This window comes from Salvelinus namaycush, chromosome 32 (genome assembly GCF_016432855.1).
Source record: "Salvelinus namaycush isolate Seneca chromosome 32, SaNama_1.0, whole genome shotgun sequence".
In the NCBI taxonomy this organism is placed as follows: domain Eukaryota; kingdom Metazoa; phylum Chordata; class Actinopteri; order Salmoniformes; family Salmonidae; genus Salvelinus; species Salvelinus namaycush.
Genome location: NC_052338.1, coordinates 33,392,446 through 33,418,165, shown reverse-complemented (window position 1 = coordinate 33,418,165; position 25,720 = coordinate 33,392,446). Strand labels below are relative to the sequence as shown.

At 45.5% G+C, this 25,720-nt stretch overlaps 2 protein-coding genes across 6 annotated transcripts in view; both read right to left on the bottom strand.

Moving 5' to 3' along the window:
- The window catches only part of LOC120027104 (syndecan-3-like), a 65,409-nt gene extending 48,573 nt beyond the window's left edge, over positions 1-16,836 (bottom strand). Inside the window, exon 1 of the mRNA XM_038971942.1 lies at positions 16,296-16,836. Within this exon, the coding sequence (XP_038827870.1) occupies positions 16,296-16,355 (60 nt within the window). The 5' untranslated portion in view covers positions 16,356-16,836. The remainder of the gene's footprint in view (positions 1-16,295) is intronic.
- A 1,818-nt stretch (positions 16,837-18,654) lies between these two features.
- Positions 18,655-25,720, bottom strand: part of LOC120027547 (pumilio homolog 1-like) — a 62,211-nt gene continuing 55,145 nt past the window's right edge. For all 5 annotated transcript variants that reach the window (XM_038972541.1, XM_038972545.1, XM_038972544.1 and 2 more), the window contains 5 exons: positions 25,017-25,154; positions 23,521-23,646; positions 23,194-23,315; positions 22,787-22,979; positions 18,655-21,115 (listed from right to left, as the gene is read on the bottom strand). In XM_038972541.1, coding sequence (XP_038828469.1) covers positions 20,984-21,115; positions 22,787-22,979; positions 23,194-23,315; positions 23,521-23,646; positions 25,017-25,154 — 711 coding nt within the window. In that variant the 3' untranslated portion in view covers positions 18,655-20,983. The remainder of the gene's footprint in view (positions 21,116-22,786; positions 22,980-23,193; positions 23,316-23,520; positions 23,647-25,016; positions 25,155-25,720) is intronic.

The window sequence follows — 25,720 nt, the reverse complement described above, 5'->3', positions numbered from 1 at the left end:
TCCTGTGTCCAGCACATAACCCCACGACATATCAACACACACACACACACACACACACACACACACACACACACACACACACACACGCACACACGCACACACGCACACACGCACACACACACACACACACACACACACACACACACACACACACACACACACAGTCAGAGGACTGCTAGTTGTCCCCAAGAGTCAATAACTAAAACATCCAAAACACTTCAAACATTTGAACTCCATTATCTGTTAAACATGAGTCTGCTGTTATCTCTCTGCCCTGCTGGGGAGCTGAATTCCAGAATTCCCAACAGGGCGGTTCAGATTTCTGGTAGCATGACCACGCCCATCCGGTCTCCTCGTTAACCTAATCACCAGGATTGCTACGGAAACGACAGACAGACAGACAGACAGGCTATCAGGCTAATATACTTTATTGTTTGAAACCTGAATGTTTTATTTTATATTACCTCGCTTCAAAGTAGCCTATAGGAAAAACCCGACCATGGAAACGCGGAGGGAATCATTTTAGAGTTTCAAATTTGGGGAAACGTAACAATTTATCCTACAATTTATTTCTACCTTTCTGCGTGCCAGTTATTATTTTCATCCCTATTCCCTTCCGCTAGTCTCACACCCTATCTCCTTTCCCCATCCCCTAGGCTCACACCCTATCTCCTAGTCTCACACCCTATCAAAACAAAAGTACTCTTTTCTCTGTATATATCAATGATTCCTTGATCCACCTCTACGCAGACGACACCATTCTGTATACTTCTGGCCCTTCTTTGGACACTGTGTTAACAAACCTCCAAACGAGCTTCAATGCCATACAACACTCCTTCCGTGGCCTCCAACTGCTCATAAACACTAGTAAAACTAAATGCATGCTCTTCAACCGTTCGCTGCCCGCACCTGCCCGCCCGTCCAGCATCACTACTCTGGACGGTTCTGACTTAGAATATGTGGACAACTACAAATACATAGGTGTCTGGTTAGACCGTAAACTCTCCTTCCAGACTCACATTAAGGATCTCCAATCCAAAATTAAATCTAGAATTGGTTTCCTATATCGTAACAAAGCCTCCTTTACTCATGCTGCCAAACATACCCTCGTAAAACTGGCTATCCTACCGATCCTTGACTTCGGCGATGTCATTTACAAAATAGCCTCCAACAGTCTACTCAGCAAACTGGATGCAGTCTATCACAGTGCCATCCATTTTGTCACCAAAGCCTCATATACCACCCACCACTGCGACCTGTATGCTCTCGTCAGCTGGCCCTCGCTACATATTTGTCACCAAACCCACTGGCTCCAGGTCATCTATAAGTCTTTGCTAGGTAAAGCTCCGCCTTATCTCAGCTCACTGGTCACCATAACAACACCCACCTGTAGCACGCGCTCCAGCAGATATATCTCACTGGTCATCCCCAAAGCCAACGCCTCCTTTGGCCGCCTTTCCTTCTAGTTCTCTGCTGCCAATGACTGGAACGAATTGCAAAAATCGCTGAAATTGGACTTATATCTCCCTCACTAACTTTAAGCACCAGCTATCTGAGCAGCTTACCAATCGCTGCAGCTGTACACAGCCCATCTGTAAATAGCCCATCCAACTACCTACCTACCTCATCCCCATATTGTTTTTATTTACTTTTTATTTGCTCTTTTGCACACCAGTATTTCTACTTGCACATCATCATCTGCACATCTATCACTCCAGTGTTAATTTGCTAAATTGTAATTACTTCGCTACTATGGCCTATTTATTGCCTTAACTTCTTTGATATAGGGGGCAGCATTTTCACTTTTGGATGAATTGCGTGCCCATAGTGAACTGCCTCCTACTCTGTCCCAGATACTAATATATGCATATTATTATTACTATTGGATATAAAACACTCTGAAGTTTCTAAAACTGTTTGAATGATGTCTGTGAGTATAACAGAACTCATATGGCAGGCAAAAACCTGAGAAAAAATCCAAACAGGAAGTGAGAATTCTGAGACTGGTCATTGTTAAACTCATCGCCCATCCCTGTAATATATGGATCTGTTTGCACTTCCTACGCCTTCCACTAGATGTCAACAGTCTGTAGAACGCTGAATGAAGCCTATACTGTGATGTGGGACCGGATGGGAGGTGTTTGAGTCAGTGGTCTGGCAGATTGCCAGTTCTTGGTCACGCGCATTCCTCATGATATCGCCATTCGTATTACTTATAGAGACTGAAAAGAATTCTCCGGTTGGAACCTTATTGGATATAAATGATAACAACATCCTGAAGATTGATTCTCTACTAAGTTTGACCAGTTTATTCGACTTGTAATATAACTTTTTGAAGTTTTCGTCCGACGTTTGCCTGCATCTGCGCGAGCGTTTGGACACGTGTACTACACATGCTAGCAAAAGTAGCTAATTAGACATAAGTAATGGACATTATCGAACAAAACAACGATTTATTGTGGAACTAGGATTCCTGGCAGTGCATTCTGATGAACATAATCAAAGGTAAGGGAATATTTATGATGTAATTTCGTATTTCTGTTGACTCCAACATGGCGGAGAAATGTTGTTAAATCTGAGCGCCGTCTCAGATTATTGTATGGTGTCCTTTTTACGTCTGAGACAGCGGTTGCATTAAGAACAAGTGTATCTTTAATTCTGTGTAAAACATGTATCTTTCATCGCGTTCATATTTGACGTGGCTCTCGGTTACTCCGGATATTTTGGAGGCATTTCTGAACATGGCGCCAATGTAAACCGAGATTTGTGGATATAAATATGCACATTATCGAACAAAACAAAAATGTATTGTGTAACATGATGTCCTATGAGTGTCATCTGATGAAGATCATCAAAGGTTAGTGATTCATTTTATCTCTATTTCTGCTTTTTGTGACTACTATCTTTTGCTGGGAAAATGGCTGTGTTTTTCTGTGGCTATGTACTGAGCTAACATAATTGTTTGTTGTGCTTTCCCCGTAAATCCTTTTTGAAATCAGACATGTTGGCTGGATTCACAACATGTGTAGCTTTAATTTGGTGTCTTTCATGTGTGATTTCATGAAAGATTGATTTTTATAGTAATATATTTGAATTTGGCGCGCTACATTTTTTCTGGATTTTGGCCAAGTGGGACGCTACCGTCCCACCTATCCCAGAGAAGTTAACTCCTTACCCCATTTGCACACACTGTAAATACGTTTTTCTATTGTATTATTAACTGTACGTTTGTTTATCCCATGTGTAACTCTGTGTTGTTGTTTTTTGTCGCACTGCTTTGCTTTATCTTGGCCAGGTCGCAGTTGTAAATGAGAACTTGTCTACCTGGTTTAATAAAGGTGAAATAAAAAAAATAAAAAAAATCTCCTAGTCTCGCATCCAATCCATTATTTTGGGCCGGCTAAGGAGTATTGGGGTCTCTGAGGGGCCTTTGGCCTGGTTCGCTAACTACCTCTCTCAAAGAGTGTAGTGTGTAAAATCAGAACATCTGCTGTCTCAGCTACTGGCTGTCACCAAGGGAGTACCCAAACGCTCGATCCTAGGCCCCACGCTCTTCTCAAGTTACATCAACAATATAGCTCAGGCAGTAGGAAGCTCTCTAATCCATTTAAATGCAGATGATACAGTCTCATAATCCGCTGACCCCTCTCCGGATTTTGTGTTAAACGCTCTACAACAAAGCTTTCTTAGTGTCCAACAAGCTTTCTCTGCCCTTAACCTTGTTCTGAACACCTCCAAAACAAAAGTTAGTATGGTTTGCTAAGAAGCCTCAGTCTCACACCCTATCCCCTAGTCTCACACCCCATCCCCTCCCCCTAGTCTCACACCCTACCCCTCACCCTAGTCTCACACCCTATCCCTTTCCCCTAGTCTCACACCCTATCCCCTCCCCCTAGTCTCACACCCTACCCCCTTCGTAGTCTCACACCCTATCCCCTCCCCCTAGTCTCACACCCTATCCCCTCCCCCTAGTCTCACACCCGATCCCCTCCCCCTAGTCTCACACCCTATCCCCTCCCCCTAGTCTCACACCCTATCCCCTTCCCCCTTCCCCTAGTCTCACACCCTATCCCCTCCCCCTATCCCCTCCCCCTAGTCTCACACCCTATCCCCTCCCCCCTTCCCCTAGTCTCACACCCTATCCCCTCCCCCTAGTCTCACACTCTATCCCCTTCCCCCTAGTCTCACACCCTATCCCCTCCCCCTAGTCTCACACCCTATCCCCTCCCCCTAGTCTCACACCCTATCCCCTTCCCCTAGTCTCACACTCTATCCCTTTCCCCTAGTCTCACACCCTATCCCCTCCCCCTAGTCTCACACCCTATCCCCTCCCCCTAGTCTCACACTCTATCCCTTTCCCCTAGTCTCACACCCTATCCCCTCCCCCTAGTCTCACACCCTATCCCCTCCCCCTAGTCTCACACTCTATCCCCTTCCCCCTAGTCTCACACCCTATCCCCTCCCCCTAGTCTCACACCCTATCCCCTCCCCCTAGTCTCACACCCTATCCCCTTCCCCTAGTCTCACACTCTATCCCTTTCCCCTAGTCTCACACCCTATCCCCTCCCCCTAGTCTCACACCCTATCCCCTCCCCCCTTCCCCTAGTCTCACACTCTATCCCCTCCCCCTAGTTTCACACTCTATCCCCTCCCCCTAGTCTCACACTCTATCCCCTCCCCCTAGTCTCACACCCTATCCCCTCTCCCTAGTCTCACACTCTATCCCCTCCCCCTAGTCTCACACCCTATCCCCTCCCCCTAGTCTCACACTCTATCCCCTCCCCCTAGTCTCACACCCTATCCCCTTCCCCCTTCCCCTAGTCTCACACTCTATCCCCTTCCCCTATCCCCTTCCCCCTAGTTTCACACTCTATCCCCTTCCCCCTAGTCTCACACCCTATCCCCTCCCCCTAGTCTCACACCCTATCCCCTCCCCCTAGTCTCACACCCTATCCCCTCCCCCTAGTCTCACACCCTATCCCCTCCCCCTAGTCTCACACCCTATCCCCTTCCCCCTAGTCTCACACCCTATCCCCTCCCCCTAGTCTCACACCCTATCCCCTTCCCCCTAGTCTCACACCCTATCCCCTCCCCCTAGTCTCACACCCTATCCCCTTCCCCCTAGTCTCACACCCTATCCCCTCCCCCTAGTCTCACACCCTATCCCCTCCCCCTAGTCTCACACCCTATCCCCTCCCCCTAGTCTCACACCCTATCCCCTCCCCCTAGTCTCACACCCTATCCCCTCCCCCTAGTCTCATACTCTATCCCCTCCCCCTAGTTTCACACTCTATCCCCTCCCCCTAGTCTCACACTCTATCCCCTCCCCCTAGTCTCACACTCTATCCCCTCCCCCTAGTCTCACACCCTATCCCCTCCCCCTAGTCTCACACTCTATCCCCTCCCCCTAGTTTCACACTCTATCCCCTCCCCCTAGTCTCACACTCTATCCCCTCCCCCTAGTCTCACACTCTATCCCCTCCCCCTAGTCTCACACTCTATCCCCTCCCCCTAGTCTCACACCCTATCCCCTCCCCCTAGTCTCACACTCTATCCCCTCCCCCTAGTCTCACACCCTATCCCCTCCCCCTAGTCTCACACTCTATCCCCTCCCCCTAGTCTCACACTCTATCCCCTCCCCCTAGTCTCACACCCTATCCCCTCCCCCTAGTCTCACACCCTATCCCCTCCCCCTAGTCTCACACTCTATCCCCTCCCCCTAGTCTCACACCCTATCCCCTCCCCCTAGTCTCACACTCTATCCCCTCCCCCTAGTCTCACACTCTATCCCCTCCCCCTAGTCTCACACCCTATCCCCTCCCCCTAGTCTCACACCCTATCCCCTCCCCCTAGTCTCACACTCTATCCCCTCCCCCTAGTCTCACACTCTATCCCCTCCCCCCTATCCCCTCCCCCTATCCCCTCCCCCTAGTCTCACACCCTATCCCCTCCCCCCTTCCCCTAGTCTCACACCCTATCCCCTCCCCCTAGTCTCACACTCTATCCCCTCCCCCCTATCCCCTCCCCCTAGTCTCACACCCTATCCCCTCCCCCTAGTCTCACACTCTATCCCCTCCCCCTAGTCTCACACTCTATCCCCTCCCCCTAGTCTCACACTATAACCCCTTCCCCCTAGTCTCACACCCTATCCCCTCCCCCTAGTCTCACACTCTATCCCCTCCCCCTAGTCTCACACCCTATCCCCTCCCCCTAGTCTCACACTCTATCCCCTCCCCCTAGTCTCACACTCTATCCCCTCCCCCCTATCCCCTCCCCCTATCCCCTCCCCCTAGTCTCACACCCTATCCCCTCCCCCCTTCCCCTAGTCTCACACCCTATCCCCTCCCCCTAGTCTCACACTCTATCCCCTCCCCCCTATCCCCTCCCCCTATCCCCTCCCCCTAGTCTCACACCCTATCCCCTCCCCCCTTCCCCTAGTCTCACACCCTATCCCCTCCCCCTAGTCTCACACCCTATCCCCTCCCCCTAGTCTCACACTCTATCCCCTCCCCCTAGTCTCACACTCTATCCCCTCCCCCTTCCCCTAGTTTCACACCCTATCCCCTCCCCCTAGTCTCACACTCTATCCCCTCCCCCTAGTCTCACACCCTATCCCCTCCCCCTAGTCTCACACCCTATCCCCTTCCCCTAGTCTCACACTCTATTCCCTCCCCCTAGCCCGTTCTATTTCAGTATTAATTAGGTCTGAAGGAACTGGCTAGTAGTAGGTAACATGGTGATGTCATACCTTCACTAAGCATATAGGAGAAGAGACATTATGCTGGTGTTTTTCCTGGACCTTGGGGGCCACCAGACCAGACAGTCCACCCTTTGTTTCTAGCCCTGCACTATCACACCTGATTCAACAAAACACTTTAACACCAAACCTTTGGTTAGTTGCCTCAGGTGTGACAGGTCAGTGTAGGTATGGAACAAAGAAGTGGACTGTCTGTCTGGTGGTCCCTTAGCAGGGGTTTGGGAAAGACTGGTTCCACCTATTCAGGGCTGTTATATGTTACTACTACAACCTGGGTAAGGGAAGCATGTTACTACTACAACCTGGGTAAGGGAAGCATGTTACTACTACAACCTGGGTAAGGGAAGCATGTTACTACTACAACCTGGGTAAGGGAAGCATGTTACTACTACAACCTGGGTAAGGGAAGCATGTTACTACTACAACCTGGGTAAGGGAAGCATGTTACTACTACAACCTGGGTAAGGGAAGCATGTTACTACTACAACCTGGGTAAGGGAAGCATGTTACTACTACAACCTGGGTAAGGGAAGCATGTTACTACTACAACATGGGTAAGGGAAGCATGTTACTACTACAACCTGGGTAAGGGAAGCATGTTACTACTACAACATGGGTAAGGGAAGCATGTTACTACCACAACCTGGGTAAGGGAAGCATGTTACTACTACAACATGGGTAAGGGAAGCATGTTACTACTACAACATGGGTAAGGGAAGCATGTTGCTACCACAACATGGGTAAGGGAAGCATGTTACTACCACAACCTGGGTAAGGGAAGCATGTTACTACTACAACATGGGTAAGGGAAGCATGTTACTACCACAACCTGGGTAAGGGAAGCATGTTACTACTACAACCTGGGTAAGGGAAGCATGTTACTACTACAACCTGGGTAAGGGAAGCATGTTACTACCACAACCTGGGTAAGGGAAGCATGTTACTACTACAACCTGGGTAAGGGAAGCATGTTACTACTACAACCTGGGTAAGGGAAGCATGTTACTACTACAACCTGGGTAAGGGAAGCATGTTACTACTACAACCTGGGTAAGGGAAGCATGTTACTACTACAACCTGGGTAAGGGAAGCATGTTACTACTACAACCTGGGTAAGGGAAGCATGTTACTACTACAACCTGGGTAAGGGAAGCATGTTACTACTACAACCTGGGTAAGGGAAGCATGTTACTACTACAACATGGGTAAGGGAAGCATGTTACTACTACAACATGGGTAAGGGAAGCATGTTACTACTACAACCTGGGTAAGGGAAGCATGTTACTACTACAACCTGGGTAAGGGAAGCATGTTACTACTACAACCTGGGTAAGGGAAGCATGTTACTACTACAACATGGGTAAGGGAAGCATGTTACTACTACAACCTGGGTAAGGGAAGCATGTTACTACTACAACCTGGGTAAGGGAAGCATGTTACTACTACTACCTGGGTAAGGGAAGCATGTTACTACTACAACCTGGGTAAGGGAAGCATGTTACTACTACAACCTGGGTAAGGGAAGCATGTTACTACTACAACCTGGGTAAGGGAAGCATGTTACTACTACAACCTGGGTAAGGGAAGCCAAGGGGGAGGAGCTAGACTAGAGGTAGAGAGTAGGGTGGAGCCATCATCAGTACTTGTTTTCAGGCCAGGCTCAATAGACTTAGACACACACACACACACACACACACACACACACACACACACACACACACACACACACACACACACAGTAACATAACATAACATCAAATACAGTACCAGTCAAAAGTTTGGACACAACAACCCATTCAAGGGTTTTTCTTTACTATTTTCTACATTGTAGAATAATAGTGAAGACATCAAAACTATGAAATAAAACATGGAATCATGTAGTAACCAAAAAAGTGTTAAACAAATCAAAATATATTTTATATTTGAGATTCTTCAAAGTAGCCACCCTTTGCCTTGATGACAGCTTTGCACACTCTTGGCATTCTCTCAACCCGCTTCATGACGAATGCTTTTCCAACAGTCTTGAAGGAGTTCCCACATATGCTGAGCACTTGTTGGCTGCTTTTCCTTCACTCTGCGGTCCAACTCATCCCAAACCATCTCAAGTGGGTTGCGGTCAGGTGATTGTGAAGGCCAGGTCATCTGATGCAGCACTCCATCACTCTGGCCCAGCCAAAGCCCAGACTTGAACCTGATAGAACATCTCTGGAGAGACATGAAAATAGCTGTGCAGTGACGTTCCCCATCCAACCTGACAGAGCTTTAGAGGATCTGCAGAGAAGAATGGGAGAAACTCCCCAAATACAGGTGTGCCAAGGAAGTAGCATCAAACCCAAGAAGAATCGAGGCTGTAATCACTGCCAAAGTACGGATTAAAGGGTCTGAATACTTTATTTTTAATACATTTGCAAAAAATATATATATATGTTTTTTGCTATGTCATTATGGGGTATTGTGATGTCATTATGGGGTATTGTGTGTAGATTGATGATATATCCATTTTAGAATAAGGCTGTAATGTACCAAAATGTTGAAAAAGTCAAGGCGTCTGAATACATTCCGAATGCACTGTACATACAGACAGACCTACATACATACCTACTGTATGGTATAACAGAGCTCCAAATATGAACTGAGAGATGTTTCATTTCCTATTACTGCAGTGTAACTGACTCCAACCCTGAACAATGTATATTAGGCTACATAGTGTAGTATAGTGATGAGGAAAATCCCAGCAGTATAGGTGTTATTATTATACACCTATATATGGGAGTTCTGATATCTGTCCACATCTGTCTGTCTGTCTGTCTGTCTGTCTGTCTGTCTGTCTGTCTGTCTGTCTGTCTGTCTGTCTGTCTGTCTGTCTGTCTGTCTGTCTGTCTGTCTGTCCACACCTGTCTGTCTGTCTGTCTGTCTGTCTGTCTGTCTGTCTGTCTGTCTGTCTGTCTGTCTGTCTGTCTGTCGTGCAAACACTGTATATATTTGAAAACTCTGTTTATTAAGTTTTACACACACAGACAAGACAAAGCAATATAAATAATATACTCAACTAGAAAAAATACAAATAATACATTAAAAAATAAAATTAAAAAATAAATAAAAAATGGCTTTAAAGATACCATACTTTAGACAAGTTAAACACACCAGGCAGAAGGCTACAAAGGCTAAAGGGCAATCTATAGTATAGGGACAGAGCAAACACCTCACCATTGTTCCTGTAAACAGTCAAGGGATGGGGTGGAGAAATGCAACCACTCACAGACAGTCAAGGCCACAGACCAACCATCCACTGGACCAACAATAAAAAGTTTACAATGCTTTAAAATAAAAAATGAATAATAATAATTTTATGTGGGCGTGAACAAAATTTAAAAATAAAAATAACTGGGAAAACCAAGCTCACACCTTAGTCTCTGCCCGGGCAAGATGAACAAGGCATCCGCAGGTCACAATCAATAAGCACATCAACCTTAATGCCCCCCACCACCACCCCAGAAAAAACACAGAGAAATGCTCATCCAACCCCCAAGTCACAGGGGGGTCAAATACAGACTTATTTTGGTTTTAATAGGAATGCCATCAGAGGATGGACTGTTTAAAGTAAGACCGGAATGGAGCCCAAGCCTCATTAAACAGTTTGGGGTTCCCACGTGAATTGAATTTAATTTTTTCTAGTTTCAGAGAGCACAACACATCTCTCACCCAATATTTATAAGATGGGGGAGCTGCCATCTTCCAGTTCTGTAGTATTAGCCGTCTAGCTAAAAGAGTTGTATAAGCAACAGTGTCCGACTGGATTCTTGACAGGGGGGTACCTATGGGCAGTACTCCAAAAAGGGCTGTAAGGGGAGAGGGATCTATAACAGTGTTATATATATATCAGAGAAACATTTAAATATTAATTCCCAGAAACCTGACAGTTTATGACAGCCCCAGAACATATGCAACAGTGTGGTTGGTTCAATTTTACATCTGACACAGGTAGGATCAAAATCAGAGAATATTCTTCCAAGTCTGGCCCCAGACCAGTGGATACGGTGAACCACCTTGAATTGAATGAGGCTGTGTCTAGTGCTAAAAGAGGACGAATGCACCCTGCGCAGCACAGATTCCCAGGTGTCTTCCCCAAGTTCCTCCCCCAAATCCTTTTCCCATCGAGTCTTTAAAGGCACCAAAGAAGGGTTCTGTAAGTCATGAATGATTGCATATACATCTGAAATTGCGCCCCTAGGAAGCTTGTTCAGCTCCAGGATGCTCTCTATGGCTGTATTCGCAGGCCTATGGGGAAATTCAGGTGTGTTAGCTCTGACAAAGTTCCTAGTCTGGAGATAGCGGAAAAAGTGGGATTGGGGGAGGTTGAACCTTTCCTGTAGCTGAGCAAAAGAGGCAAATGTATCATCAAAGAATAATTGGGCTAGTGAGGAGAGGCCTAGTGAGTGCCAGATGCCAAAAGCCCCATCATTCAAAGATGGAGGAAATAAAATGTTCTGATTGATTGGGCCTGATAGAGAAAAGCCTCGGAGGCCAAAGGCTAAACGGAACTGATTCCAAATTTTAAGGGACTGCTTTACAATTGGGTTGACACACCTTTTGCCTAGGGACACTGGGAGAGACGAGCACAACACAGAAGAAAGTGCAGCAGGTTTACACGATTCATACTCCATCTGGACCCAGAGTGGTCTAGGGCCAGTAGGATCAGTCTGCAGCCAGTACAGAAGGGCTCTGAAATTTGCAGCCCAATAGTATGTCTGAAAATTTGGTAGAGCTAAACCCCCCAATGACTTAGGCTTCTGTAAATGTTTTCTACCAATCTGTGGTACCTTGCCATCCCAAATAAAATGCATGAATGTTTGATCCAGTGAAATAAAAAAAGATTTTGGAATAAAAATGGGTAAACATTGAAATAAATACAGAAATTTGGGCAACACACTCATTTTAATGACATTAATCCTTCCGATAAGAGAAAGAGGTAGCGAATTCCAAAAAGTAAAAGATTGTTTCAAACTGTCTGCTAGAGCAACCAAGTTTTCCTGAAACAGATTTGAATATTTCCTTGTCACTTTAACTCCCAAGTAGGTGAATTGATCCCGGACAATCCTAAACTGAGAACTTGTAAAAGAGCACTTTAAAGCAGCCTTGTTTACAGGAAAAAGCTCACTCTTGCCTAGGTTCAGCTTGTACCCTGAGATTGATCCAAACCTTTTAAGAACAGATAAGGCGCGTGGCATTGAGGTATCAGGGTTAGAGATAAACAAAAGGAGGTCATCCGCATATAGCGAGACTTTCTGCTCTGAGCCCGTCCTGATTATTCCTTGAATGGCATCATTAGAGCGTAGTGCAATGGCGAGAGGTTCGATTGCCAAAGCAAACAACAAGGGGGAGAGTGGACAGCCCTGTCTGGATCCGCGGTGCAAGGGAAAATAGTCAGAGGACAAGTTGTTAGTCTGTACCGAAGCCATGGGGGAAAAATAAAGAATCTTTATCCACGCAATGAATTTGGGGCCAAAGCCAAATCTATAAAAGGGTAGCTATTAGGTAATCCCACTCAACGCGGTCAAACGCTTTTTCTGCATCAAGTGAGACCACCACCTCTGGGTCCTCCGACGCTGGGGAGTACAGTATGTTCATAAGGCGCCTAATATTGAAAAACAAATGCCTATTTCTCACAAAGCCAGTCTGGTCAGAGTGTATTACTTGATGCAGCGAGCCTTCCATACGGATGGCTAAAAGCTTGGCTAGGATTTTGTAATCACAGTTTAAAAGCGAGATTGGGCGATAGGATCCACATTCCAGGGGGTCTTTGTTTTTCTTTAATAGTAATGAAATTGAAGCCTGATAAAGACTAGGCGGTAGCTTTGAGGTATTAAGGCACTCTGCAAATAGTCGAGACAAGAATGGGCAAAGCAGACCAGAAAACGTCCTGTAAAATTCGGTTGGAAAACCATCCGGACCCGGTGATTTACCACTTTTCATTGCGGACACTGCTGTTGCAATCTCCTCAGGTGTAAATTCTTCTTCTAGACAGTCATGGGTGTCTGTATCAATTGAAGGCATATTCAGGCCATTAAAGAAGGAATCAATCAGCAAAGGGTCTTGAGGGGATTCAGAGGTGTATAGCGCAGAGTAAAATTGTTTGAATTGATCATTGATCTCTTTATGTATAACTGTGGTGGCACCAGACGGGGTCCTTATTTGTGGGATTAAACGTGAGGCCTCAGATTTACGGATCTGATGTGCAAGGAGTTTACTGGCCTTGTCGCCTTGTTCATACACTCTGTACCGAGCTCGCAAGAGTAACTGTTCAGCTTGCCTGGTAGAAAGCTCATCAAATTCAGATTGGAGTAGTTGGCGCTCTTTATGCAGATCAGAGGAAGGAACCGTAGCATACTTCTCATCCAATGTGGCTATGGATTCGCTCAGGTCCCGAAGTCGCTGAGAGCGAACTCTGTTTTGGTTGGCTGTATAAGAAATAATTTGGCCACGTAGGTATGCTTTGAGAGACTCCCATATGGTAGAGCAGGACATACCTGGTGTTGAATTAGTTTCTAGGAATAAGGTGATTTCAGAAGAAATGAAATTGACAAACTCCTTATCTGAGAGTAAAATGGGGTTAAGACGCCATTGATAACACATAGGAGGTCGCTGGGGAAACTCTAGCTCAAGCACTAATGGTGAATGGTCAGAAATAACAATACTCTCGTAAGTACACCGCCGAAGGTTAGGCAGAAGTTTTTTGTCCAAAAAGAAGTAATCAATCCGGGAGTATGTTTGATGAACATGAGAATAAAAGGAATACTGTCTATCTGTAGGATGTAGGAAACGCCAGGCCTCAAACATGGCATATTTCTGAAGAAAGGCTTGAATAAGTAGGGCACATTTAGATGGGCCTGTAGTTGTTCGTGAGGACTTGTCAAGAACTGGGGACATTTTGCACATGTTTTCCATACCAATAAAGCCCCTTGAATTGAATTGAATTGAGAGGAGAGAGAGACACAGAGACAGAGAGAGAGAGAGAGAGAGACAGATATCACAGCAAGCAAGATTTGTGACCTGTTGCCACAAGAAAAGAGCAACCAGTGAAGAACAAACACCATTGTAAATACAACCAATATTTATGTTTTTTTATTTTCCCTTTTGTACTTTAACTATTTGCACATCATTACAACACTGTATATATACACAATGACATTTGAATTGTCTTTATTCTTTTGGAACTTCTGTGAGTGTAATGTTTACTGTTAATTTTTTATTGTTTATTATCTACTTCACTTGCTTTGGCAATGTTAGCATATGTTTCCCATGATAATAAAGCTCCTTAAATTGAATTTGAATATAGATAGAGAGACCGCCCTTAAAAGAGTGAGAAGGACCCACTTCCTGTGTCAAATTGCCTCTGACATTCCACACACTCTCTCTATCCCCCCCTCTCTCTCATTATTTTCTCCTCGCTCCTTTGCTCTCTATGGGGGGCTTTGTCTACTATTTCAGGCACAAGAAACTGATTCATTCCCCGAACCAAACATGATCCTCAAAAACTCAGAACTTCTCTCTCTCTCTCTCTCTCTCTCTCTGTCACACACACACACCATAAAAGTACTCTCTCGTTTCATACACGCCACAAAAAAGCTAGCTCACAAACCCTGGCAGACACACACACACACACACACACACACACACACACACACACACACACACACACACACACACACACACGCACACACACACACACACACAGAGTATCTGTGGGAAAATCAGGCTTCATCTAAAACCCTGGTACGAATAGATAGGCGTACACACACACACACACACACACACAGAGAGAGAGTCTCTGTGGGATGCAGCAGATGTATGTGGGAAAATCAGGCATCATCTAAACTTACACGGCAGGAAATGAAATCACAGCCTCATATCATAGGAAATAAATCCCAACGCAGACCATGCACTGAGGATTGAACCAGGACACACACACGACCCGTCAGTCACTGGAGGCAGCAAAAGATCTGAGCAAGTATGCCAATCTGTGTGTGAGTGCCTTTTGAAGTGTGTATGTCAGTGTCCCCAGGGCAGGGCTGTCTGGGGTTACTGAGCATTCCGGAGACCACTGATGTGTGTGTGATGTTACCTGTGCCAGAATGAGACACACACCTGCCTCCATCTGTGCGGTTTTCTATGACTCTCTCTGTGTGTGTGTGTGTGTGTGTGTGTGTGTGTGTGTGTGTGTGTGTGTGTGTTTGTGTGTGTGTGTGTGTGTGTGTGTGTGTGTGTGTGTGTGTGTGTGTGTGTGTGTGTGTGTGTGTGTGTGTCATCAGGGTCAGATTAGAGGGAGGCAGATCTTTGGCAGCCAACAGCACCAACTGACCTAGTATGTGCCTGTTGGAGAATCTCAATTTCTTCCTCTCTCCTTCTCAAAACAGTGAAGTTAAACATTGTTTTTATTTAACTTTATTTAAATAGGCAAGTCAATTCAGAACAAATTCTTATTTTCAATGACAGCCTAGGAACAGTGGGTTTAACTGCCTTGTTCAGGGGCAGAATGACAGATGTTTACCCTTTCAGCTCAGGGATTCGATCCAGCAACCTTTGCCCTGTTTGACCTCTATACCCCAGCAAATCTGACCACATAGACAACAGGAGGTAAAGCTACAGAATGGGTATTTTTAGGCAATTATGTGTTTTACCATTTTAAGACAATAGCACTTTTGCATCCAAGATGGACTGTGGGCTATATGACGACTTGTGCTATCCTACTAAGACCACAACGATCTCTTCCGGTATGGAGGATAAATTAGCACGGGCTGGTGAGGGGGTGTTGGATGCGCATGAAGCACCGGTTGGTTCCAAGAGACTCACGCATTCCTAACAGTTTGCTTCCTCGCGATTCCCGATGACATCATTCCCATCCATCGCGCACCGCATGGCGTTTCCACTACCCCACCCCTTCTTCACACCCTCCGGTTACCGGAGAAGCCCCGGGGTCTCTCACCCATCCTCAACGGACAGGCCCCCGTTTACTCCAGGCCGGCCCTCACCTCAGTATCTGAGAGACACCCACACCCGTACATATACACAGGGAAACCAATCGAAACCCTACCGCAGGAGCCTAAAAATGCTCGAGCTGAATTACCGGGGGATGGATGCGAGTTAGCGAAGCAGACGCCACAAGAGCAGTTCACAGAACAGCCCATAATAACCTCAATCAGAACGGACCCCCAGTCTCTGAGACACAAAGACCCGGGAGAGACACGGGAGTCACGGGCGGCTCGCGACCAAATATGGGTCGAGTCCAAGATTTACTACCGACCACTATGCCCCCATAGACCACAGAGCAGCGCGCACACACACACACACACGCACACACACACACACTGCTACCTTATTAACCACGAGCAACACAGATGTCAAAGTCATAGCCTATCAATACCCTATGCTATGGAAACCTAGATTCCGGTTTTCCCAGTCCATCGAAGTGATTCATTGGTAGAAATTGAACAATACTTCAATAGAATACACAAAGGACCCGGCAGTCTCGTGCCCTTACCAGCGCGGAGTGAGCGAGCAGCGCCGCGATGAGCGCCATGAAACAAGGCGGCAGCTTCATGCTGTGGCCGGGGGGCGCTAGCCTTCACGGGAAAAACAAAAGCGCTTCTCTCCTCTCTCCGTATTCGGTAGGCAGTAGTCTCCAACTTCAGAGCGGACCACCCCTCCTCGCGAACATCCGTCTGGCGTTTTATTAATCCGTCTCGGTAAAACGCTAAACCCGCGTGTGTCCTCTCTGGTAATGGAACCAGGTTTAAAACGATGGGAGCCCCTTTTCTCTTTATTTTCTTTAGTCCCCCTCTTTTGGACTTTATGTGCTCGAGACCTGATAGATTTACTACCAGGAGACGCCAGCCCTCTGCTCTCTGATGATCCGTTTGACTACGCGCGTCGGCCTGGGAGAGGGTTTTCACTATAGTTACCCCAGCCACAAAGTAAAAATTGTCAATATCGTAAAACTGCATGAAAACAAAAATGAGCTTTTTGGCCTTAATTTAAGGTTAGGGTTCGGCATAAGGTTCGCAGTGTGGTGATGTTTAAAATAACTAATTTAAGAGCAACTGTAGAAATAGGCGGGGTTCATGACTTTGTGGCTGTGGTAACTAGGGACGAGCCTGAGAGAGTCAGTCTGGCAGGAGGTTGTGTGTGTGTATTGGTGGGGGGGGGGGGGGGGGGGGTCTCCTCTGGTGGGCGAGGCGAGGATGCCCCCTGCAGCCCCGAATAGGCACCCTCAGGCTGTTCCATCACCGCCCCTGACACACACACCTCCCAACGAAACCGCAACCGGGGCCGAGGTAGGGCACATTCCACACTGCAGGGGACATTGGACGCAGCGCCAGTCGGTTATAGGGGGCGTGTCTGTGTTCACTGGGTCTCGGGTGTGCCCAAGACCCCCAGACCATCCGGCTACTGGCCCCGTTTTCCAACCGAACAATAATAACCCGAGTCAGAGGACTTTCACACCAACATATCAACTAATTCTTGTCAAAACTGGCTCGAGTTCAGTAGCCTAGACCATTTTTTTAAACGTTCAACAGTTTGAATTTGCCCAATGAAGGAAGGTAAATCAATAGCGATGTGTATATATATACGTTTTTCTATGTTGCCTATACTGTACCTTTGAATAATGACCCAGACTGACCTCTTTTCCCATTTCATCATAGTGTGGGAACTGACATTAACATTTCATTATTAGGCTTATTGGGAATGTGAGGGCACGTTCCCATGAGACCTCCCCGTCTCCAGCCATTTTGTCTCACCTGTCCTTTGAATACAGAACAGGGGAGGACAGGAAGCACAGGACACTTTCTATTGAAACAACACTAATAAATCAACAGATTTTCTACAGGAATGCCTTTTGATTTAATAGTTTGGTTAAATATTTACCAAATACTTGTACAAATGGCCAATTTAAAATGGAACTTAAAAGTAGGCCTATTTTAAAAAACACCACAATTAGGCCTATAAAAAGTATTTCCAGATTCCCTTACCTGAATACAAAGTAGCCTCATCAAGTCTGGTATTGTTGGTGTTTTTTATAATTGGGCAAAAGATCAGAATTGGGCTGCCTGTGTAAACGCAGCCATATAGGCCTACCAGTCTGAAAACCCTCCCAACAGATTCCCTTCTTGGAGGACAATAAAATTCAACTATTCTATAGTCAGATCTGTTTTTATCATGATCAGCTAATCAAATCACTCTGCAGGGTAGCCTAGTGGTTAGAGCTTTTGACTAGTAACCGTAAGGTTGCAAGATCGAATCCCCGAGCTGACAAGGTTAAAATCTGTCGTTCTGCCCCTGAACAAGGCAGTCTTGCCCACTGAGTTCCTAGGCTGTCATTGTAAATAAGAATTTGTTCTTAACTGACTTGCCGAGTTAAAATGTCAAATAAACTCTTAAATGATCAAATCAATCATTTGAGCTAATGAATCAGCCTAATGAATCAGCCTAATGTCACCAGCTGGCAACTGCATATCACAATCACTGTGTAAATCAGGGTTTCCCCAAACTTGTTCCTGGGGGCCACCCCAAACTTGTTCCTGGGGGCCACCCCAAGGTGCATGTTTTGGATTTTGCCGTAGCACTACACAGCAGATTCAAATAATCAAAGCTTGACGAGTTGGTTATTTAATTAAAATCAGCTGTGTTATGCTAGGGCAAAATAACTAAACGTTCTTCTGGGGGGACCGAGTTTGAGAAACCCTGGTGTAAATCTTTCCTCAGTAAAGCAGTTATCAGCTTAAAATCAGTACTAGTAGGATAAGTGATTCTGCATTCTCAGATGTAGTGAGGATGATTATCAAAACCCACTATTCTGTGTGTTACCCAACACAAATCAAAGACAAACAAAACACTCCAAAAACGACAGTTGTTTTTTTTTTGTTCAGTTTTGTTTCAAAATAAAAATAATCACACATCATTGTTTAGAGAGACAATCTACAACAGGAGATACAAAAAAAATAGTTGCCCAGGCAACAAGCACACACACAGGTTTCTGTTAGAACTATACACATTATGGTCACAGACGGTGCTCCTATTCAGATACACATGCCGCTGCCCACCGCCGCCACAATAGTCCTGGTTACGGACGGCGAGACAGGCGACGCCCGGCCTTTACCGGGGAACATTATGATACATCACTTTTACAGGACTATTATTTAGGTACAAAAAAACAACAAAAGAAAGCATACCACGCTGCTGCCGTCTTTTGTTCGACCCATGGTTTCACTGTACCCTGAGAGAGCAGATTCGAGGTAGACTCAGCCATATGACATAGTACACAGTGGGAGCTACTTCCTGCTTCCAGACATCAGTAACAACACAATTCATATATTATGTCCCAAGACCACCACTGACGGCTCTTCTCAATGTGGGCGTCATGCCTCAAGAGAAGAACCAATAGCGGTAGTCTTGGCAGATTTGAAATAGGCCGTTGTTGATGTTTGCAAGCCCGGGAAGTCGCCCCGGTGTGTATGACGTCATATCACCGAGTCAACCTTTAAACTCAAAACCCCTCACCCCATCCACTAACCTTAGACAAGGGCAAAGCATCCCTATAAAATATCTAAAAATACAAAAACAAACACACAGCTTCCAAGTTAAAGCAGACTGCTAACAGTGTGTCCTGTGGTGGCGGTTACAACCCCCAAACTACACTGCAAACATCTCACGTGTGTTCTGTAATGTTTTGCCTGCTACAGCACAGGAAGAAACCCAAAGCCACTGTCAGTTGTTTCTGCTTCAGTCAGATGCCATGTCTCTCTCTCTCTCTCTCTGTAATTTAAATAGACTTAAGTGTAAAAAAAAAGAGTCGCTTCACTACTGACATGTTGGTGTACCACGTCTCGTTGATTTCAGTGTTAACTGTGGATAATGGACGTATAGTAAACGGACAGGGAACGTTTGCAGTGTAGTTCGGGGGTTGGGGAGGAGGTGGTGAGTTCTGTTTAAGCAGTGAGTAAAATGTAAAACCAGAGAGTGAGGGGGGGGTGGGAGGGGGGGGGCTTTGTACAAGTACTACGCAGTATAGAAAGGTATTTTCAAAACAAACATTTGATATTACAATTTACAATATACAACAACTCATATATCACAACCAAGGAGGTAAGAATATACACTGAAATGCACAAGAGTTTAAGAGTTTTTTTTTTTTAACGTTTTTGTTTTTTATATATATATATATCGCCTGATACCAAAAAGGGTGGTAAAATCACTTTTACATTACAAGGGTTTACAAATGTACAATTATACAGTCAGAAATGTGTTCACTACTAGGATACATTATAGATAGTCAACATCAAAAACCAGAAAAACTACAAAGTCTTTTATATTTATATATATGCAAAGGTCTACACCAAGTATACACACTAAATATATATATATATATATATATATATATATGGAAGCAGGACTGGAAACTAACCTCCCATGTTAAATAATCTGCTGGTAAGCACATGGCTTGTGTGTTTGTGTATGGGACTATGATTTGGTGACGTAGGCAGTCAAATTAAATACGTTCCATCCCATACTAGCGATACGACACAGAACTGTGAATGCCACGGCAGTAGCAAAAAAAAAAATGAAATGATTCTAGTTTATCCAAAAGACAAATAAAGAAAAACAAGAACAGAGAGAAGGAACGAAGGGTGGGGACACATCTCACCTCCCCCTCACTCCCCTGCCTCCTCCCTGCAGCAGGGTAGGGCTTGGTTGGGGGACGGGCTAAAACTAACCAAGGCTTCCTGTTTAGACACAGGCTCATACCAATGGGTTACCATGGCGATACGAGTGGGAAGGGAAAGGGAGGTGGGTTTGGAGTAGGCAAAGAGGGTTCTAACATGATGTCATTGGGGGGGGGGGGGGGGGGGGGGACAGCAGTTTACATGATCTCATTAGGAGGGGATAAGAGGGGGGGTATAGGGTTTAGACCATCGGGTGGTAGGAAATAATGGGTTGTGTGTGGGTAGTAGTTAACATGTCATTTTTCATGTAGGGTATAGGCTAGGGGTTATGGTATAAAAGACATGACATTCCAATACAACGTCAGCTGTACACAGAGGGTGGCTGTCCTACATGTTGAATCACCACCGTTCCTCAACCAACCCAGCCGGTGATCTACTGAGCACGTCCGACGTTCCCGTTGGTCCGTCTTGTCCTCAAGAGTTAAGAGTGTTGAAAAGGGTGGTAAGTTTACATGATGCCGTTGGGAGGGCCACAGAGAGGCCCCAGGTCCACTCCATTCTTCATGTAGTATTTCTCCAGCTTGGCCAGGATGTGTTTTCCATACGTATACTTCCTCAGAGTGGAGATGTGGGGCCGGATCTGAGGGGGAAGGATGGCCAGACAGACAGAGAAATAAGTACCATCTCTCACACACAAACTCATGCTCCCTTCAAACAAATCAAGGGTTAAAATATAGATTGAATGTCTGCTACACTCTGGAATTATCAGAAGTCATTCATAAAACAGATGCTGCTTGGGTCAAGGCCAGGAACACGGGCTTACGCCCGGTCTGGCAAGCTTTGAAGCAAACTGAGGAATCATTGTGTTAGACAAATCTGAAAGGCTAAATCTTCATTATGTAAATGACTGTAAATGGGAACCTGGTTAATTCAGGAAAACGGTCAAATCCCTGAAGGGTTCTACTTCCTCCTCTCTGCCACAACAAATCAATTCAGACACTGGCCTCATTTTACAGGGAAAAATGGCATCATTGATGCATTTAAGTCACCATTTTATTTCAGCGTGCTCTCTCTTTGAAAGAACTTCTAAGTCTATTCATAATGCTATTGGGCTGGATGCTGATAGGGGGAGACTTGCTTAATGATCAGAGAAATGATAGTCAAAGCATTTCTTTTAGGCTTATTTAGAGAAAAATAAGTCCTGGATGCTTTTGCTAGTAACATAAAATCTACAGGGGCTGACCAATTAGATCCCGGGCTGTGTAAGTGGGCGGCGCCCATCATTGTTGATTCAGAAAATATTCCAAAAGTCTGGACATCAGCTCGTGCTGCCACTCCATAAGGATAGTGTGCTTAATAATGAATCGCCCCATTTCAAGGCTTCCTCGTCTAGCTAAGATACTTGAATGCTTGATAAATGTACAACTTTGCACATTTTTTTATCTGAGAAATGCATTTGAATGTAAACCAATCAGGTTTTAGGCCTGGGCACAGCACCATTACAGCAACCACTTTATTTTTTTATTTAACTAGGCAAGTCAGTTAAGAACAAATTGTCCAAAACTACATTGGAGGCAGTTTATGGTAGAGAAATTAACATTAAATTCTCTGTCAACAGCTCTGGTGGACATTCCTGCAGTCAGCATGCCAATTGCACGCTCCCTCAAAACTTGAGACATCTGTGGCATTGTTGTGTGACAAAACTGCACATTTTATAGTGGCCTTATATTGTCCCCAGCACCAAGGTGCACCTGTTTTAATAAGCATGCTGTTTAATCAGCTTCTTGATATGCCACACCTGGCAGGATTACCTTGACAGAGGAGAAATTCTCACTAACAGATATACACAATTTTTTTGCACAAAATTTGAGAGAAATAAGCTTTTTGTGCGTATGGAACATTTCGGGGATTTTTTAATTCCGGTCATGAAACATGGGACCAACACTGCGTCTATATTTTTGTTCAGTGTAGTTTGGGTATAATATGTTGTATCATACAGGGAGCAATTGTAAAAGATAGCTAAGTCTATGTCTTTCCTGTTAAAATAAAGGTTAAATACAAATAAACCCCTTCACACCAGTCGCTCAAACCCCTTCACACCAGTCGCTCAAACCCCTTCACACCAGTCGCTCAAACCCCTTCACACCAGTCGCTCAAACCCCTTCACACCAGTCGCTCAAACCCCTTCACACCAGTCGCTCAAACCCCTTCACACCAGTCGCTCAAACCCCTTCACACCAGTCGCTCAAACCCCTTCACACCAGTCGCTCAAACCCCTTCACACCAGTCGCTCAAACCCCTTCACACCTACCTTGTGCATGATGATCTTTCTCTGTGTGGGTTCGGCCACGTCAATCATTTTCTGCACCACGTAATTGGCGTACTGGTCCTTCATCATGGTGTACAAGGCACTGTGGGGCCCCTCAGTCAGACTACACACCTCGTCTATCAACACGGCCCGCTCCGCACGAGACGCATGGCTCACACACTTCTCCACTACATTACTGCAGAGAGAGGGAGGGTGGGTTAGCCACTGCTAGGCCAGGTTAACTAACTTTATAACAACCGAAGGTATAAAAAAAAAAGTTTTTTAAATCAATGTGATTAAGTGTGTGTGTGTGTGTGTGTGTATGTGTGTGTGTGTGTGTGTGTGGTGTGTGTGGTGTGTGTGTGTGTGTGTCTGTGTGTGTGTGTGTGTGGTGTGTGGTGTGTGTGTACCTGGCAAACTTGTGTTGACTGAGCCCCAGTACGTTTCCTCTGATCTCAGCTACTATCTTACTCTTGTCCTCTGCTCTGCCGTGTTCTAGTACGTGCTGGATCACGTAGTTACCATACTGGTCCTAGCAGAGAGAGAGAGAGAAACGGCTATACACAGAGTTCTGCATTAACGTTAGCTACTTGGCGAGGCGGAACACTTGTTTCAACTAAAGTTCCAGCCGTTTTCAGCCTAAACCACAATACAGAAGGTCAGTGTGATGACAAATGTCCTCCTCTTGACATCAGCAGTTTTGCAACAAATTGTCTGGGGAAACCGGTGGTCGTTACCTGCACCAGCTGTTCCGTGTGTTGGTGCAGCTCCTCCAGAATGGACAGGGTCTGGTCTGGAAGACAGTGTTCTAGAATACGCTGGATCACTCGACAACCGTAGGGGTGGGTGGAGAGTACAAACACCTGCAGACACACACACACGTTATACACACACACCTACACGTTTAAATCTTTGTTCACTCATTCTCACACACACACACACACACACGTTATACACACACACCTACACCTTTAAATCTTTGTTCACTCATTCTCACACACACACACACACACACGTTATACACACAGACACCTACACCTTCAAATCTTTGTTCACTCCTTCACACACACACACACACACGTTATACACACAGACACCTACACCTTCAAATCTTTGTTCACTCATTCACACACACACCAGTGAAAGACCGATGAAAGCCCTGATGACCTATTGAACCAACTAGACAAACAATCACCTTCATTTACACAACTGACTATCTGATGGGTAGGAATGAAAAATACAGGGCAAACATACACTGCTCAAAAAACTGGCCTGTCTCCTGATGTACTGGCCTGTCTCCTGGTAGCGCCTCCATGCTCTGGACACTACGCTGACAGACACAGCAAACCTTCTTGCCACAGCTCGCATTGATGTGCCATCCTGGATGAACTGCACTACCTGAGCCACTTGTGTGGGTTGTAGACTCCGTCTCATGCTACCACTAGAGTGAAAGCACCGCCAGCATTCAAAAGTGACCAAAACATCAGCCAGGAAGCATAGGAACTGAGAAGTGGTCTGTGGTCAACACCTGCAGAACCACTCCTTTATTGGGGGTGTCTTGCTAATTGCCTATAATTTCCACCTTTTGTCTATTCCATTTGCACAACAGCATGTGAAATGTATTGTCAATCAGTGTTGCTTCCTAAGTGGACAGTTTGATTTCACAGAAGTGTGATTGACTTGAAGTTACATTGTGTTGTTTAAGTGTTCCCTTTATTTTTTTGAGCAGTGTAAGTGGAAATTGGTACCATTGTAAAATCCAAGAGCCCAATCAAATTTGACTGATATACAGACAATCTGTGCGTGTTATATAAACAACAGAGTGCATTAGTCGTCTCTCAAGCAGTCGAAGCACAGGCTCAATATTCTCTTTAAAAACACACACACACGCACTTTATGTTAATTTTGACATTTAGTCAGTGGATAAAAGATAGCTGCCGCTGGGCTGCTGTTGCCGTTACCATGGTGACCCACCTGTCCCCTGTGGGCGATGATGATGTGTGTGTGCGAACGCGTCACACGCCTGTCCCTTGAAGGCGATGATGTGTGTGTGTGTGTGTGTGTGTGTGTGTGCGCGCATGTCACCCACCTGTCCCTTGAAGGCGTCGATGATGTGGGTGTGTGTGTGTGTGTGTGTGTGCACGCGCATGTCACCCACCTGTCCCTTGAAGGCGTCGATGATGTGTGTGTGTGTGTGTGTGTGTGTGTGTGTGTGTGTGCGCATGTCACCCACCTGTCCCTTGAAGGCGTCGATGATGAAGTGTAATGCGTGGGGCTGAACACACTCAATACACTTCTGCACCACGTGATTGCCGTTCTGATCCTTCACACACTTCAACACGTGACCGTCCAACTCCCGTACCATCTCACTCTGCAACACACACACACACACACACACACACACACACACACACACACACACACACACACACACACACACACACACACACACACACACACACACACACAAAAAGGCACAGGGTTTCACAAACACCAAATACTTTGAGGTCAGAAATCTGCATTTCTCAAAAACACAAGACAATCAAAAAAAAATCTGCATTTTAAACCATTTCACCTGCGTTTCATATTGAAAGTCAACTCAACAGTGATCAGGAACAGGGAAATATAGTTCTCCTTCACAGAAAATACTTTAGTTCAACACACTCGGCAGAAAATAGGTTGCTTTTCATCAAGACGACAACAGAAGTGCAACGCTATTAGGCTGGCTGCTTCACAAGTAGGCTAAATGTGCTAACAACGAAAGGTCTTTATCCCCAAAACGATGCACAACCATCATATTTCTACTGTGTTGATTAAAGTTCATTTAAATTTTACTGTAGAAAAGTAGGCTACCCAGAGAAAAGTACCAGGGAAAAGAACCAGGTACCAGGGAAAAGTACCAGGGAAAAGAACCAGGTAACAGGGAAAAGAACCAGG